This window comes from Haliotis cracherodii, unplaced genomic scaffold (genome assembly GCF_022045235.1).
Source record: "Haliotis cracherodii isolate W230 unplaced genomic scaffold, xgHalCrac1.p SCAF_8, whole genome shotgun sequence".
Classification (NCBI taxonomy): Eukaryota; Metazoa; Mollusca; class Gastropoda; order Lepetellida; family Haliotidae; genus Haliotis; species Haliotis cracherodii.
Window position 1 is genome coordinate 13,777,707 of NW_027266341.1, and position 20,025 is coordinate 13,797,731.

The 20,025-nt window shown below is 39.3% G+C and overlaps 1 protein-coding gene across 6 annotated transcripts in view; it reads right to left on the bottom strand.

Moving 5' to 3' along the window:
* The window catches only part of LOC139450641 (rho GTPase-activating protein 7-like), a 252,331-nt gene that overhangs the window by 77,436 nt on the left and 154,870 nt on the right, over window positions 1-20,025 (bottom strand). For all 6 annotated transcript variants that reach the window (XM_071232430.1, XM_071232433.1, XM_071232432.1 and 3 more), the window contains one exon: window positions 17,770-17,806. In XM_071232430.1, coding sequence (XP_071088531.1) covers window positions 17,770-17,806 — 37 coding nt within the window. The remainder of the gene's footprint in view (window positions 1-17,769; window positions 17,807-20,025) is intronic.

Here is a 20,025-nt window from a genome sequence, read left to right on the forward strand (position 1 = left end):
TGGTCTGAAAGTATTCCAAGAACTGCTCTGCCCATGTGCAACATATAAGTGTATCCTGCAGCTTGCATTACCCCCACATGGAGGCAATGGTGCCTGGAAACAGCAGAGGTGGGATGCAGGTAAATCTCAACCTTACATTATCCTATTTGCTTCAGTATGACCAACTGGACTGTTTCACAGGTGTTGCCTGTCTTGAAGACTCATGTACCAACAACAAACAATCAAACAAACAATCATGTACCCTGCAGGTCCATGCTTGCCGTAAGAGGCGACTAACGGCATCAGGTGGTCAGGCTCACTGACCTGGTTGATGCATGTCATAATATACCAGTTGCATGCATCAATGCTCGTGATATCAATCATTGGATTGTCTGGTCCAGACTCGAATATTTACAGACCACCGTCGTATAGCTGGAATATTGCTGAGTGCAGCGTTAAACAACAAAGAATCCTTCACACAGATCAACAAGGTGGAATGGAAGACCCCTACATCTCTTGATAATGTCAGATCATCCCTGGACACCAGCATCCTCTGTCAACTCTATACAGGTTGTTGTTAGTGCAGTCTTAGCACCATGCTAGCTGTCGAAATAAGCAGGTGAAAATAAGCCTTATATCATACCAGCAAATGGAAATAAACCTTATACTATATCAGTATGTGAAAATAAGCCTCATATCATACCAGCCAATGGAAATAAGCCTTATACCATATCAGTATGTGAAAATAAGCCTCATATCATACTAACAAATGGAAATAAGCCTTATACCATATCAGTATGTGAACTTGCTGAAATAAGCCTTATACCATACCAGCACATGGAAATAAGCCTCATGTCATGCCAGCATGAAGTAATAAGCCTAATGTAATACCAACATGTTGAAACAAAGGCCTATTTAGGCTTATAAATTTAGAAATACAGTTTAATACAGAAGGGAAAAAAGCCTTATATTATCCAAATACAGGCTTGAATTATATGAATGTAGAAATCCAGATTTCATACAAAAGAAAATTGTTGACATGATAAAACATACCATTCAGAATGTTGAAAAACAAGTCACATAAAGTCATGTACCAGCCCATGATGCATGCATGTTTTACACCACACTTGCCCAAGGACGTACACGGGAACACATTGCATGACCCGTACAGTTCCCCACTCACAAACCACATGTATCTTCTACATTTGTCACGCATTGAATTTCTCGGCAAACTCAAGGTAGAAACTGAATTCAGTTACGTAAGCACAATTTTTTAAAAGAGTTTTTAAACTAGCTTCCAAACTGCAAATGGAAGTAGAGAAAGCCATTTGTTTAATCACATAAAGCTATCAGGCAAATGTGTGGACCACATGCCGCCGTGCAATCTGTCCAGGACGAGGCTATCTGTACTTCCTACTTCAAACCAATACAGTCGTCATTAGCAGGTGCTTCCTGCAACCTGTACAGTTGATTGTAATCTCGTTTCTGGAGAATGCCTTCAGTGTTTGATTAACTAAGATCTGTTAACTATCCCTGCTAATGTCCTGTGAGTTAAGGTGTAAGATGGATGTACCTATGGGGGCATCAGACATTGCATGATGATAGGGGAAGCTCCTGTCTCACGGAGTACATGTGTACTCACAGTCGGAGGAAGCAATGGCAGATTTGAAGCAGTGAGTTAGTGTGTGGAGTGCAAGCATGCATGTGTTGGATTTTAAAGCTCTTCTGGACATCATCATGGTCATATCACAGACATGTCAGCCGAATGGTGGAGGACAGTGATGATGTTCTCAGACTTTGTCCAGGTACAAGCACAGGTTTGGTGCTAACAAACCAAGAATCAAACTCAGGACAATTCAGGGACATGAACCATGGTTATGAGATTCTGGCATGCTTAAGGGGTGCAACTCTTCTCAGAAAATCTGGCACCTTAGACAATGTACCTTGAAGCCTTGACTTAAAAAAACATCTCCAAAACAGAAAAGTATTCCTGTTACCTTTCAGAGATGATACCATCTTTTTACATCTCAGATGCGTATTAGATCAAAACTGAAGTCTTATCTTCTCTCTTCCAACATCTCAATGCCAATCAGTGTTCGCATGTATAAGAATAAGAATAAGAATAAGAATAAGAATAAGAATAAGAATAAGAATAAGAATTTCCCTGATCCCTGTATGATCCTTGTCATGCTCAACACACACATAAACCTGCTGTAGAGCGGTGTCATCTCATGGTCAAAGTATTAAAACCTATATTGAGCTGCTCTAACCCTTCAACCTCCATACGGTAGCAGCATTAACAGACATAAGCACTTGGTGAGGAGCTGCCAGCTCCATATAGGGCCACAAGGGAAGTAGTCACAACAAAGCAACAAACTGTAAATTCCATACAAGGATGGACTGTGGAGGCATCAGTAAGTTAAGAGCTGTAAACTCCAAACAGGGTTAGAAAGGAATCCCTGTGCGCAGTAAGGCATGGTCAATGATTATAGTAATACTGTAGGACATTGTTGTGGAGCCTGCCAATGAGCCATGCTGAAGCTTGCTGTGGTAAAAGGGGCAGTGGCTCCCCCTGTTGGTACCCTTGAGAGAACAGCTTCAGAAGGCACTTGTCGTGATGGCCCCCTAGGGAAATGATCATAGACCTGCTGGAATTCAATACAGCCATCATGATGATATTGTGGGAATATCCTGGGTGAAGCCTTGTGATAAAAGGCAAGCATTTCCACCGATGTGGTTATTTTGCTATTTATAGAATACATGCTGAACGAAAAAAGTTAAAGATCATGACTATTTGGGGGGGATCTTTTTTGTTGCAGTGAAGACTGAGCACACAGTTATAATAATATCCCTCCCAAATATTCATGATCCCTAACTACTATAGTTCATTATATATATTTGTCACATACAGGTTCAGTAAACTTAATACAATTGCTAAAACGTCATTTTTATTGCAAAAACTCAGAAAGTTATTTTAGAGGGTTTTAAAATTTTAATGAACATTTTTGCTTTTAGTGATTGGAGCATGTATTTGCACTTAAGATGATGGCTGTTGCCTCTTGTGGTGCTTGAATCTGTAAACCATCACCAGATATAGCATCTTGTACATTTTCTGATATTACTTCAATGCCAGTTTAAAGAAGTTCCACACACATAAACGTTCCAAAATATTACAGTAAAACATACTTCAAAGGTAACTCGCAAAAGTTCAAGATTCACATTTAGTGTACGCCTTTGAAAAACTGTTACTCCCAGCTTAGTTTATTATCCTGCAACTCAATCTCATCAAACATGAAACATTATACAAGTTCATCTGTAATAAGTGCGCCTTTGTGCTTGATTAATGTCAGTAGGGGTTCAATTAGCTGTCAGATCTACTCAGGTGCCACTTCAGCTTATACAAGTATCTCTTTGCCATCTTCATAAAAACACCTATGGATTTCTGTCTTAAAATAAACCTTTTTTCCCCACATGATCATATTCTTGGATCAAAGGACATTTCAGGTTAAGAACTTGTGCATTTTAAAATCACAGGTGGGAGTTTCTCATTGCGTCTATAATAAATAACCTGACATGTACTGTTAATGATATTTTCCTCACATTCTTCTATGACACTTTTGATGCATAAAAATTACAGTTTACCCAACAGCGCCAAATATATTTGAGATTAATACTTGTGTTTGAAGAACATGATGAATCTCAGCACAGGATGTCTGGCTTTCTCCTACATCCTTCTCGTTCTGCCTTGTATAACAAATAAGGTAGACGTTAAATATCTTGATATAACATGTAACAAACCTAATTTCCCACAGGCTTCAGCCTGGTTTCTGCCCTAAATACTCTTTGTAAAAACGTTAGATGCTGTATTTAGCAGCCGATGATAGTGCTATCTGCAAAAGCCATCCCTTCTTGCTGCTCCTGTCCAAGAGTTAAGTTACCTTTTGTTTACAGAGCTCAAATTTCTTTTGATAAGTGGTGTCTCGTTTTCAAGAGATTTGGTCCAAGCTTCCTCTTGGTGTGGGATTACAAGACAGCAATCTTGATCACTGGGCATCTTAATCCTGTAATTGTCGGCCTAGCTGAACCCTGGCCCCTAACAGGTGGGTGGAGGTAAAACATGGGTGGGTGGATGTAAAATGAGGATTTAACTGCATCTGGGTAATGAATTTTCTAGTTGTGTATCATCTGATTGATTTTTGCTGTTTCCGCTTCTTGAGTTTCAATGTTAATGAGATGCTAAGAACACTGAGACAGAGTTACACATTTCTTCCCCGTGATTCAGTTTACAGACTATCAAGAAACTAGTAAACACATCAATGCAGGTAACATACAGAAGAGGTAAAAGTTGTAACCAACTTATGAAAAGCTGTAAACAAAATTAGGAAAAGTCAGAAACAAAACGATGAAATAGAATCTCCAAATGTTCTTCTCACTTTAAACAAACTGCAATATATAAATATTAATTCAGTATAACAGAATTTTGAATGTTATTTATTCTTCATTCACCTTGAGTCAGAAGCAAAACAAAAGAGGTTTTCAATTTTCATTCCTTTTCTTAGAAGTTCTGACTGGCACCTCCCTGAAGAAATGTCTTATAAAGTTTCATAACATGGGCGGGAACCGCTATTTGAACAAAGCTAGTTCCACCTAGCTCTCAGTACGAACTAACCTCTGGTGTATATTTCCTATCTCAATACAAGAATCACTGGGTGGTCTGAATGACCCTGGGGTCTACAGTTGTCTAATTATTTCCCTGGCATTTACTTTGTTCTCGAGATAGCCGCTGTATTCTTATATTGGACGGATGGTTAATACAGAATAAAAATAATCTTATTCTTCCCCTGGGATATTGATGTTATTCTCTGCTTCTGTATACAGTATTTCTTCACAATACATCACAAACACATAAACAACATCTTAATCATGACATTACATCAAATAAACAAACTATTTCCTTTACTACACATTTTGCTTACTAAGCATATATTCCAGCCGATCTGAACCAGGTGTTACCCTTGAATATACATGCAGTAATGATTTAGCCACACAATATTCAACTAAGTCACACTCAATATAAGGATGATTTAATACCAAATAAATGTATGGTTTTAACATCTTCTATTTTGCCGATTAAGCAAAGAAGATTTATTGTACATCAACACTGACAGGGGGCAGGGTACAAAGCATGAACACAACAAGTTCGAATGTCATAAATTTTTCATATTTACAATGTAATTTTAAGGTCGAGACAGGAGATGTACATTTTCTTTGAATTGTTTGATAGGCATTACTTAGAAGTTGACGGATGACAAAGTAGACACAATTTATGGATAACAGTATTAAAGAAGTTGTTATCCATAAATTGTATCTACTTTGTCAGATTTTCCTTGATTGAAAGAGGAGACAATATGGCGCAGGTAGATTTAGTAGTATTTCAAGTGATATGTTCAAAATAAACTGTCATAATTAATGTCATAATTTGTAATTAACACACAACTGGTTTATGTAATTACAAACCACTTGTTTGTATCTACATGTCAATATCTTTTCTCTCATTTTATATCTTAACGAACACACGCTGAAGGTATTTAGCATGTGATTATCCAGCACCACCAACATACATAACGGTGCACACCAAAGGCAGCAACCTAGCCAGTGCTGTCAATTATTTCCGTTATCACAAACACAACACTACTGCAATCAAATTGCTGCAATAACTTCAACATATCCTGTAAATATTATCCTGACTGGCGGAGGAGGTCTTGAGAAAGTGGCAACTAAGTAATTATCTGTGTTTTCACATGACATTTTCCAGCAAACTCCCTCCCGGAGTTACAGCAAGCTATCTTTCCGATACAAGGTGCTTGGGCTTCGGTTGGCCTTAGGGTTTTTACATTCTTCTGTTGATAAATTCCATTTGTGAAAATTTACAAAAAATAAGATTGTTTACTACATGGCCTGGGCTGGTAATGTTGGCTGACTAAATGAACAAGAAGCAGATACTATCAGACAGACAAACTGTACACTGCAACATGGACAGTCAACAAATAACCATCAGATGACGGTTTCCAGAGCACTTGATCAGATGTAATATCATATTACATATATTTTTAATACCATCAATTATTGGTTTTTCATACCATAAAGGTGTGCTTCATTAAAGTTGCATCCGAAGGACAATGAACACAACAGCTCATTTATCTATCAATACTAATGCACCATTCCTAACTGTCAGGGAGTATGTCCCAACCCCACTATGTAGACCCAGAAAAGGTTATCTTATTTAAAAAAGAAGAAGAAGACTTATTTATTCGTGTATAATACACACTCATGTTATATGCACCCTTAATTATGGGCAATTAAATTCTGGAAAAATATATCTGTTGTCTATATAAACATTTCAGGCTGTCAGCATAAACCATGAAATTTATCTTTCAACTCTGTTTTTTTCACCAAAATTATATTCCAGTAAGAGCCCCCTATTTCCAATTTTGAGAGCACCCTGGGTACTTATTATGTTGAATGTGGTAATACAAAATAAAAGATAAATGGAGCACAGACCAATGCTTAATTTCAATAGCAGAGGCAATCTGGATTGCCAAATCATTCTTGACTTGAGTTGGGTTCATTTTAAATTTCATCTATAGATTCTGGGAGACAAACTAGTCCAAACCCAAATACTGTCTGAAAACCAGCACAACAAATACAAGTGTGCGTGTATGTGTGCGTGCATGTGTATGTGCGTATGCGTGCTTGTGCGTACATGTTTGTTTGTTCTTTAACATCATACTCAGCTATATTCTTTCTACGATAAACAGCAGCCTGTAATAATTCAACAATCCAGTGACTGATATTGTGAGCAACAATCCCGCCATAGAGGTACAATGTTGTGTCATCAACCAAGTCAGCAAGCCTGACCACCCAATCCAATAAGTCGCCTCTTACGACCAGCACACGTTCCTGGCAACCCCTTCTAACCCAGAATCCCCATGGGGAACAATACAACAGTGTAATGAGTGAGTTTTTTGGCTTTACGCCGCTTTTAGCAATATTCCAGCAATATCACGGCGGGGGACACCAGAAATGGGCTTCACACATTGTACCCATGTCGGGAATCGAACCCGGGTCTTCGGCGTGACGAGCGAACGCTTTAACCACTAGGCTACCTGACCGCCCTACAACAGTGTCAATAAAGCTGGTACCGCAATATGAACCACAGACCCTTGTTGTTTCTCTCCAGATTCTGTTTACATCAGGAAGTACATGGATGCTGCTACAACTGAACAAGCCTCCATACACATGAGTAAGTTGGGTTTTACACTGCTTTGAACAGTCTTCCATTTATATCACAGCGCCCTATGAAGATGAAGTCAGTACCCAGTTATCCTTCTTCACAAGACACTAGCTTTTGCTTAAGAAACATGCCAATTTGTCACAATAAACATAACAAATTGCACCTTCATTGGGAATAAAACTCATGTCAGATATGTCACAAGCAAACACACTAACCATTGGGCTACCTGACTTTATCTCTATGTATAATTCACCAGGGACATGTGTTCATAAACATTTCAATTTTTTGGAATAAACAGTACTATTTGTCTAAATTAACATTACAATTTGTGTGAATAAACAGCACTATGTGCTTAAAGAAACATAAAAATTTGTGTGAAAAAAAGTACTATTTGCCTAAAGAAACATTACAATTTGTGTGAATAAACAGCACTATTTGCCTAAAGAAACATTACAATTTGTGTGAATAAACAGAACTTTTTGTTTACAATTTGTCTACATGCCTTCGGAATCAAAGTACTACAAAGTTAATGCAGCATATACCGAGATTCTTTAAACCCTTTATACACATGGATAATGGCAAAACAACATGCTTTAAAACCACCCTTCCTATTCTTCCTCTGCCTTGACAAGACGTGATTGTCAAGAGGCAAACAGTTGAAACATAGTCAATCCCATATCAATGGTGGCCATGCTTGTTGTATGTAAACCGTCTTTTGGAAATCACTCAAGTGCTTTCTCTGATCAACAGATGCCATTCAAGTGTCCGACAATACTAGATGCTAATTATTCAAGTTTAATGGTTCATGTCACAGGCAATCCTCCCGTCCTGGCTGTCAACCGCTTCGGATGCTGCATAGATGATGTTCGAGGTATGTGAGCACTCATGCTTACATGATACGAAATTCTATGAGGAAATTATTTACCTTTCTGGTTCATTCATAATGTGTCCACGGCTTGAAAATAGTTGAATGGAAATAGTATTTTCATGATAATTACACTATTGCTCTGAAGAATGTTGAGAGAGGACGAGAGAAGTGATGGGCACTGTCTGTAGATTTATTGCACCTTCACTGGGAATAAAACACAAATTGGTTGGTTGGTTGGTTTCTGGCTTAATGCCGCACTCAGCAATATTCCAGCTATATGACGGCGGTCTGTAAATAATCGAGTCTGAACCAGACAATCCAGTGATTAATATCATGAGCATCGATCCACGCAATTGGGATCGATGACATGCATCAACCAAGTCAGCAACCTGACCACCCGATCCCGTTAGTCATCTTTTACGACAAGCATAGTCACCTTTTACAGCAAGCATGGGTTGCTGAAGACCTATTCTACCCCGGAATCTTCACGGGTAAAAAGACACAAGTCAGATATGTGACAAGCATTTACCATTGGGCTACCTCATTGCAACTCTATGTTTCCTAAAGGAAATGCTATTCTCAATTTTCTTTGAAAATACATAATTTCATTAGCTTTGTACCCCCAAAAATGAATACAGGAATAAAATAGGTTGATACCACAAATATTAAAATGGAATAAAAGTACCATTCATTACACAATTCTCGGGGACGACAAATGTGACAATGGCTGTCAATGACAAAATATGAAGTATCTGAAGTGGACCAGCTGTAGGCGTTACCCGACAGGAAGTAAGATCGCCATCTCCCCAGATTACCACCACTGCTTCTATAAGCTGACCTCTGACCTCAACTAGTTAAAGTCCTGTCCATGTGTTTACCACAGCAATCTAATTAGGAGCACTGACCACATGCCCCTGGAGGTCCTACAGCAATCCATGCCACGTACATGTATATATGTTGTTAGCCCAGGGAGCATTCCTGATGGACAGGTATCAATATGATAGAGATGATATCTGTAGGACTGGCCTCACCTGGCCGCACACCTGGCTCGTCTGTCCTTATGCAGGACAGGTACAGGGTGAGCCATGCTGTAAGCCTTTATGTATTTCCTGACCTGATCGTTGAACTTAATGAAACAGGCAGCATTGAACTGGACTATCTACCTATATCTGGTATCCCTCATATGTAAATAACTCCTACTTGTGATCTTATATGATCACTATTCCATTTGTCCTCAGTTGTATATGAGCCCTACCTCAGATCCTCAGACCCAAATAAACCCCATCTATGTCCTCACACCCATACAAGCCCCACCCCATGTCCTCAGATCATACAAGCCCCACCCCATGTCTTCAGACAAACATTAGCCCCTTTCCATGTCCACAGATCCATACAAGCCCCGCCCCAAGCCCCGGACCGTGTCCTCAGACCCATACAAGCCCCACCCCATGTCCTCAAACCATACACTGCCCACCCCATGTCCTCTGACCATACACGCCCCACCCCATGTCTTTAGACCATACAAGCCCCACCCCATGTCTTTAGACCATACAAGCCCCACCCCATGTCTTTAGACCATACAAGCCCCACCCCATGTCTTTAGACCATACAAGCCCCACCCCATGTCTTTAGACCATACAAGCCCCACCCCATGTCCTCAGACCATACACTCCCACTCAATGTCCTCAAACCATACACGCCCACTCAATGTCCTCCGACCATACACGCCCACCCCATGTCCTCAGACCATACACACCCACTCAATGTCCTCAGACCATACACGCCCCACCCCATGTCCTCAGACCATACACGCCCCACCCCATGTCCTCAGACCACACATGCCCCACCCCATGTCCTCAAACCATACACGCCCCACCCCATGTCCTCAGACCATACACGCCCTACCTCATGTCCTCAGACTATACACGCCCTACCTCATGTCCTCAGACCATACACACCCACCCCATGTCCTCAGACCATACACGCCCCACCCCATGTCCTCAGACCATACAAGCCCCACCCCATGTCCTCAGACCCATACAAGCCCCACATGAGCCCTATCCCATGTCCTCACACCAACATTAGCCCCACCCATGTCCTGAGACACCCCCACTACTCTGTTCCCAGATCCTATCTTCAGACATTCCTCCCCTGCAGGCAAGCAGCCAGTCACTACCTACTGTTCCTATCACCAGTGTCATGCTTGACTGAACAGCAAAACTATGAACAGTTTGATATCCTTTGATAAAATCGGTATTCATGGAAACAGGAAATTGCCTGAGATGGCCACTTACGGTCGCACATGCACTCTCATTACTACACCAACAGTGACATGGAGAAATTCTGCTCACACATTAATCCATGATTTCTCCGTTATCTGCAATACAGGACAGGTACTTCCTTCCCTTGTCTCAGCATTGTTTTAATAAGACAATCACCCTAATTCAATTCTCATCCCGGTCTTAGATCTAGCAGCCTGGGCCCACTTGCACAAAGCGATCTTAGTGCTAGGATGATCATAACTCCAATACTTTAACATAGGCTTTCATTAGTCGTAGCGCTCTAGGAAATTAAATTTAAGATACTTCAGGCATCCTTTTATAGAATTATCTCAACTTAATCATATATATTTCTAAACCCTTAGCTTGCTGAATTATTTTCACACTTCTTACCCCTGCCTGCTGGATTAATTTTAGCTTAAGGCGATCTAAAGAGGGTGGATGACTTCAAACAGTCGGTGCCTCATTAAACAAGGGCCAATTGAAGAAATATTTGGCACATTTATTCATGATAGAAAAGTTAAAGAACACTCAATTCTTTCATATCACTACAGATAATCTGTCATGGATTATCAAAATATCATGTATGCTATTCAAAAGAAGTTAAAGAACACTTGATTCTTTCATTTAAATATAGTTATGCCATGACAGTGGACTATAGTAATATGAAATATTTGGGTTTTCTTTAACTTTTTTTTAGTTGTATGACTTTGTGTCCGTCAGTTCCTCCACCTGCTTTAACTAGCAGTGCTTAACATTGACAAGAAACACAAAAAATTAAACTATCTCTTAAAGACTCATCTTTAACAAACACATGCACTTAAGTGTTACAACATACCCAGAATGCTTTTGTGAACTAAAACAAACAATAAACATTTCTCGACAAACATTGAAAATATCACGTAACCAACATATATACATTTCTGTTAAAATGTACACAGTTCATCTCAATGTACTCATAATAACTCATTGTTTACATGTATTGTTTTGATAGTTGTAGGGTAAATACTACTGCAGTTTTTTAGGAAAATTTGTAGTGACAATGAAAAATGACAGCACAAATTATTCCCCTGCTGTGACCTGTGCACCAAGTTTTTCTATCCGCTGTCATACATGGTGAACCAAGTTGGTCTCTGGCCCTACACTGTACTAAATCAACCTGCACCGTCTCACTCCCACCTTCATAACACATTCAATAAAAAAAATGGCTGCCATTAAATAGAAATATGCCAGCGCTGAAAAAGTATGACGTTCGAAGAAATAAATCTACCATGACCCCTTTTCCAACTTCTTATTTTCAGCAAGTCGATCACTCATAAGCCGACACGCTTCAGTGAGCTCTTTGTGTTCAATGTCATCCCATTCTCTAGGAAATGAATACTACAGTTTTGTACATGTGTTATTATGATATAAAGGTTTACACAGTTCAACAAGTCTTGGCTACGAGAAAAAGAACATGGCTATTCACTGACAAGACTATTTTGTTGGTCAACGCTATAGAAATTTACCAATATAACAAATCTTTAAAACATGTCAAGAGTTATTACCACTCATTAATTCCATTACAATGACATCTGACATTTTCATTTGTTTACATTTGTGATATTGGGGCTAATAACATGTTGCTGTAGTGAGATGGTATGTTGTTGGCAAGACAGGGAAGGGGACATAACTCTGTTGAGAAAGTAAGGGGAAAAGGTGCTGTGGTGATTAGGTGATAGAGCACCTGTCCCACATAAATTGCTGTATGTGATGTGATGTGACCTGAAATGGGGTTTAATGTTGCGTTGAGGAGTTTTACACTTATATAGCAATGTGCATGCATTGAATGTACGTGTGTGTGGCTGCTTGTACTAGTCCGGACTAATTCTGGTTTTCTCTATACATGGTTTACTGTATACATGGTTTTCTCTATACATGGTTTACTGTATACTGACTCTGAGCCGACCAATCCTTGTTTTATTCCCTTAATGATGAGCACCAGGCAGGGTAACAACAAGCACCACATTTCAGGCACACGCTCATTCCACTATACCACAGAGGCTGTATGATAAAACACAGGCACCATATTTGGACTTGAACACAATGAAGCCAGCATGACAATCGACTTAATAATAGACAAGAAGTTACATCCACACCCTAACATTCAATAGAATGTTCTATTTCCCAATTACCGGAACATAAGGACATGAAATACTAATGTGGTTATTTCTACTGGCATTAATCTTCTATATCATTCCCATTGACAGTTTTTATACCATAACCCTGATACTGTCTAGAAATGGAGGTATGTCGTCTGCCACGGGAGAAGGCTTATACCCCTATAGATGCACCAGGCTTTGGTCGAGTCATACTCTTTTGATTGTCACCAATATGTTATATCATGGAAGGATTACAGTTTGGAGTGATAAGTCACAAAATATCTTAGGATATGGATGGCAATTACAATCTGTTAACTCAAACTCAAGTTGATTTGGTACAGGTTTGATCATTATGCATTGCCAAACAATTTTCTTCCCCAAAGCATAAACAAACAGAAAATCATTTGAGATGAAGTGTAACTAAAATTGATTCTCAAACTTTAATAAATATATTTTATTGTTGTGTTGTGTAAATCTAATGTATTAATTTCAATATTTAACAATTTCAAAAAGAGCTTTTACACTCTGGAAAAGAAAGAGCAGGGAACACTCAAGAAACATCAGTTTGGTTTGGCCTTAAGATAATTACAATTTTGACATGACATATTGACAAATAATACAATTTTATCTAGTGTGAAGAGTTTATGTACTTGGAAAGTGTCCAGAATGTCTCTATATCTGACTTTTAGCACGTCTTTACCGTGCTTACATTAAATTTAGGCATAGGTTTCAGTTCATTATCATTTAAGAAAACTTTATTTTAGGTTTGTTAAAACACCTGTTGGCTGAATTAACACAGCACTGGGTGGTCCCACAGTTAAAATGTTCACCACACATAAACTGTGGTTGGTGTTCCCCTCATCACACATAAACTGTGGTTGGTGTTCCCCTCATCACACATAAACTGTGGTTGGTGTTCCCCTCATCACACATAAACTGTGGTTGGTGTTCCCCTCATCACACATAAACTGTGGTTGGTGTTCCCCTCATCACACATAAACTGTGGTTGGTGTTCCCCTCATCACACATAAACTGTGGTTGGTGTTCTCCTCATCACACATAAACTGTGGTTGGTGTTCCCCTCACCACACATAAACTGTGGTTGGTGTTCCCCTCATCACACATAAACTGTGGTTGGTGTTCCCCTCATCACACATAAACTGTGGTTGGTGTTCCCCTCATCACACATAAACTGTGGTTGGTGTTCCCCTCATCACACATAAACTGTGGTTGGTGTTCCCCTCATCACACATAAACTGTGGTTGGTGTTCCCCTCATCACACATAAACTGTGGTTGGTGTTCCCCTCATCACACATAAACTGTGGTTGGTGTTCCCCTCATCACACATAAACTGTGGTTGGTGTTCCCCTCATCACACATAAACTGTGGTTGGTGTTCCCCTCATCACACATAAACTGTGGTTGGTGTTCCCCTCATCACACATAAACTGTGGTTGGTGTTCCCCTCATCACACATAAACTGTGGTTGGTGTTCCGCTCACCACACATAAACTGTGGCTGGTGTTCCCCTCATCACACATAAACTGTGGTTGGTGTTCCCCTCACCACACATAAACTGTGGTTGGTGTTCCCCTCACCACACATAAACTGTGGTTGGTGTTCCCCTCACCACACATAAACTGTGGTTGGTGTTCCCCTCATCACACATAAACTGTGGTTGGTGTTCCCCTCATCACACATAAACTGTGGTTGGTGTTCCCCTCATCACACATAAACTGTGGTTGGTGTTCCCCTCATCACACATAAACTGTGGTTGGTGTTCCCCTCATCACACATAAACTGTGGTTGGTGTTCCCCTCATCACACATAAACTGTGGTTGGTGTTCCCCTCACCACACATAAACTGTGGTTGGTGTTCCCCTCATCACACATAAACTGTGGTTGGTGTTCCCCTCATCACACATAAACTGTGGTTGGTGTTCTCATCACACATAAACTGTGGTTGGTGTTCCCCTCATCACACATAAACTGTGGTTGGTGTTCCCCTCATCACACATAAACTGTGGTTGGTGTTCCCCTCATCACACATAAACTGTGGTTGGTGTTCTCCTCATCACACATAAACTGTGGTTGGTGTTCCCCTCACCACACATAAACTGTGGTTGGTGTTCTCATCACACATTAACTGTGGTTGGTGTTCCCCTCATCACACATAAACTGTGGTTGGTGTTCCCCTCATCACACATAAACTGTGGTTGGTGTTCTCCTCATCACACATAAACTGTGGTTGGTGTTCTCCTCATCACACATAAACTGTGGTTGGTGTTCCCCTCATCACACATAAACTGTGGTTGGTGTTCCCCTCATCACACATAAACTGTGGTTGGTGTTCCCCTCATCACACATAAACTGTGGTTGGTGTTCTCCTCATCACACATAAACTGTGGTTGGTGTTCCCCTCATCACACATCAACTGTGGTTGGTGTTCCCCTCATCACACATAAACTGTGGTTGGTGTTCCCCTCATCACACATAAACTGTGGTTGGTGTTCCCCTCACCACACATAAACTGTGGTTGGTGTTCTCCTCATCACACATAAACTGTGATTGACTTTTTCTTCAACACACCACAAACTATGGCGGCTTTCCCCTCATGGTACTAATCATGAAAACCTTGCACGATACACTGATAAAATATTTGTCACATTACAAGATGCCAAAAGATTATACTCAAAACTAAGTAAAAAAAACTAAATCATGAGCGATATATCTCAGAAATATTTAAATGCGCTTTATTAATATCTTTTACTTTTTTCTCTTCTCTTTTTTATAATTATAATTATAATTATAATCATTATTATTATTATGAAAATAAAAATAAAATATGCAGCAAAGAGGGTTTGGGTGATCCTGGCACAGTCAGGCTGGTTGTTGTTGTTATTATAATTATAATTATAATTATAATTATAATTATTAAGTGGCATAATCGTTCCTGAAACTTTGTCCTCCTCCTTGTGGTTACCCCTCCCACACCCCCACACCCCCCCCCTGTACACGTCTGTGTGTCTGACAGCGGGACACAGGATCCAGTGTCCCCATGTGATACGAGTTTGGACAGCGGTTGTTTAACAATGGACAACAGTAGACTTGTAGCCAGCCACTCTGGTATTCCCTCCAGTCCTGACTGACCTCACCAGACCAACTGACTAATGAACTGGCATAACGAGAGGTCACCATTGATCTTGTTCCATTTGTTAATTTCAGTTTTCAGGATAACCGTCCTTAGAAAGCCTGGTATTGGCTCAGCTGATGACAGGTCTTGTTGCAACATGACAAGGATGATGAAGTCAAGATGGGTTTGGAACTTTTCAGTTACAGGTCATTAGGCTCAGTAATAAGTCTTAATTGTGACTTTAGTTTCTTCATTCACTCACTCTATCACTCACTCACTTATTTAAAATCTATCAAATTACGATCAATGTAGAGTATCACTCATTGATAGAATTGTTGGAGTCTCTTAGATGAGAAGTGTTTTAAATTTCTTTTCAAAATAATTAACTCAATATTGCACACAGACTGATGAATTTAAAAACCGTAGCATGATTTGAATCATGGAAAAAAGATTGAGATTTTCCAAAACAACATGATACATGTACATCATTGTCATATATACATCAAGTGAGATATGTTGGTACCGAGTTTTATCTTCAACAAAACAAAAGACAACAGTTGATTGTAAGTCTCTTCAACAAATATGTTTATAGAAATCTGCAGCTCAAAGACAAAAACAGCACATCCTTGCAGAAAGTATGTTGAAAAACTTCCAACAAGGTATTGTCTATTTACTCTGGCCACCGGGAGGTCAGAGCAGTGATACGCCATATTGACTGTCCACAACGCCAGTGTTTAAAGACCATCCACCAGATAAAATAGTCCCTTTTCGTACCCAACAATGAAACAGCACTTTTGACAATTAACGCAGCTAAGTTTCCATCGCTGGGAGATGTGAGAAACACGACGGCCATTATGTCCACAAATGTTCGCGACACTGAGAGAGTAGAAACAGCATGATAATGTGCTTGTATTTGGGCACATCAAACACCACGACAAACAGCAAGGCACAAGAGCCAAAGGCTTCACGCTGGACAGAATTAATTAGGATAAATAAAGAAATCTGTATGGATAGCAAACAGGAAACTGAACTACGTGGGGGCTGGCACATTTCTGCTATCACAAAGTGACCTTCACCCTAATCGAATTATTGTTATTTTTTTTAAAGTAAATGAAGAATTTTTTGAAAGCACTTTTGGAGGAAAAATCCTACTGCACATCGTGAGAGATGGCACATATCAACTCTGGACAACCTTCACCTTGACCTTGATCGGTGACTGAAGTAGAGTGATTCCTGTTGTCACGTTACATTATGAGACATTGAACAACATGAACTTCCTGTCGTGTCAGTCTTGCCAAACCAAATACCAGCAGACCTGTTGGACCATAATGTGGAACGTGGAAAGTTGCAATACCAAATTCAAAATAGTGAAAATGTGAAAATGATTTCCTCTTTTGAATTGAAGGTCTTGAAGAAATGTCAGTTATGAAAGTAAAACCATTTGGAACTATCGACTTACCTTGTATGGATTCTTCACCTCCAAGTTCAATACGACATTCTACACGAACAGTTCATTCATACAGTACTGAGCAAGGGCAACACACATCTTTATTTCAAAAATAATTTAATTCAATAGACGGACAATACTTCTTCATAAGATGAAAATGTTTGTTTTTCATGTCAAGTTTGCATTTTCTAAAATAAATGAATATTTTCTTAAAGTGTGTGAAATATCTGTTCTGATCCAATAAATATTATTTGATCTTTTCAGTGTCATTTTCTTTTGCTCAATACTGTTCAAGCAGCAATCTGCTGACCAATATATTCTACAAGTTTATCAACAACAAAATTCTTTGAAATAAAATTGGTTCTAATTCCATTTGCCATGATTAATTGATGCAATCCGTACCAATGCATTTGAAAAAGATGGTAAATGTTTGAAAAGACCATTTGAAAAGAATATATCTTTTAACATGTATTGATTCTCTACCAGCATCAAATTTGCCTGCTATGGAAGTAGAACCATGGATTGTATACAACTCAAAAGATTTTTTTCATATGACTTTATTTACCTGAGAAGTATATAATGTAGAAGTAAATCCATTAAATGCGTATTGATTAAAACATAAACATACCTGCTTGTCGCCGCTCGCTGAGTCCAGCATTCAGTTTCTGAAAAATACAAATACTCTAATTATCAAAATGCTTATTTCCTTACAGTCATTGACGTGTAAATGAATTAACAAACTAAGCATGACAAACAGGTACAAGTTTACTCTAATACTGGCAGTCTGACAACTGTATTTCTGTTTGTGCCATAAACTTTGGTGGAGAAAAAGAAAAAGACTTGTCATGCTACATGCATGTACACCAATGTATTCTACTCAAAAGAGCCTAAAGAATGAACAATTCTTTCTTATTAAATTTGTAAACTATAGTGATATGAAAGAATTGGGTGATCTTTAACTTCTTTTGAGCAGTATGTTTGAACTGGTCCGAACTTGACTTCAGCATCACTATCAGTATATTCTCTTGTTTCTGTACAGACAAGTTTTAGCTCAGCTTACTGGGCCGATTCTTACTGGACTCTCTGTACTATGGCTAAATATAAAATGTCAAAGCTAGAGAATATTCAGTCTCTGTTACATTCTGAAACAGATTCCATTGGTCATAAAAGGCAAAATCGGGATGAAAGTTACTGGTATATGAATGTATCAGCACTGACACCTGGGGTTCACACAATGAGTAGGCAGGAGATGCTCAAGCATAGGTCATCCAGCAATCCAGCTCACAACATCATATTTATATCACACAAGTTTTGAAAGTTGAGTGGAATGGAGAAAAAGAATGAAGGAGTGAGTTGGGTTTACAGTCGCTTTGAACAGTATTCTAGTTATATCACGGCGTGTCAGCTTAATGTGGGAGGAAAACCGAAGTGATGCAGGTCTTAGACATTTACCGCTTCGGTGAAACCCACGAGCACGGGTATGGTGCTGCCAAACCTAGAAACATAATCAGGACGAGCCGGGATTCGAACCCACAATCATTATAGGTTTCTGGCATGCCCAAGGGATGCAACTCTGCACAGTGAATGGCGGCACCTTAGACGTCTGGGCCACTGTGCCCCCAGAAAAAGAATGAAATATTAACAAGGTACAATAAAAAAAAGTTTACTAACAACAAATCAAAATAATTTTAGCCACTGCTTACCCATGATGGTTTATCTTCCGATTTGAAACAAAACATTTCAGCCAATCCAATGCATCAGACATAAAATATGACTAAGATCAAGGCAATTATTCAATCGCATCTGCATACAAAGTAGACATACTGTCTGTTCTCAGACAACGCAAGGCACTGTAGAAATCCACATCAACTCATCAGAACACACATCACTGTCAACTTGACACAGAATATACATCTCCAAGACACTCAGCCCGCGTTTCAATGAAATGTGTTCAAACCATACACAGCAACAGTGCTCTGTGGAGCAAACGCCTCGTTGCAACTGGTTGTAATTCATACTGGAAAATAATCAGAGAAAACTCCAGCGATATTCATCAAAGTGACAAAATGAGCCATACTATATCCCTGATGACAAACTACAGTTATGAACCAGGCCAAAAGATTTCCTCCTAACTCACGCCCCTGTGGTAATTGCACTTGGCTGTGATATGCATTAATTAGCTGGGATGCCTCAGTGTCCTCATAAACACTGTGGTCATTCCTTCATGGTTTGACCAGACTCACATGATATACAGATTCAGGGCCAGTGTACTGGAAAGTGTGACCCTGAACAAGATCATATCTGATATTCATTATAAAGTATACTTCATATCTTCATAAAGTTTGTGGTCATGCAAATATAGTTTAACCCTTCCGACATTATATGTATACAGATTCAGGGCTAGTGTTGAGAACGGAATGGCCCTGAACTTGGACAATAGCCATGTGTGTTGGTTTGACTGTAGCCCACTAACAAACCAAACTACTAACACAGTGATGTAAGAACTCTCTGCGTGCTATCCCTAATTAAGTCCAGTGTCAACAAAAAGTCTGTCCCCATTAATATTGCCATATCCTCTCCATCATCGTTTCAACATTCATAGTCTAACATCCGTAACAGTCCTCTATCATTAAAGGCTGTCACAGGCATGTTGTCCAGACACAGGAGAAAATATTTAATCAAAATAATTAGAAAATCTACAGATACACGATATTCTTATACCCTGAAGCCTGATGTGTTTTGAGTTCATAAAGATCAAGTTAGAATAAAACTAATAATTATGCAAGCCTTTGGTAAGCATAATGCATATTTTGTATTTCTAATATATGATATTTATGATACAGAAACTAACGAGGGTAGTAATCTCTTCAACATATTATGTCAT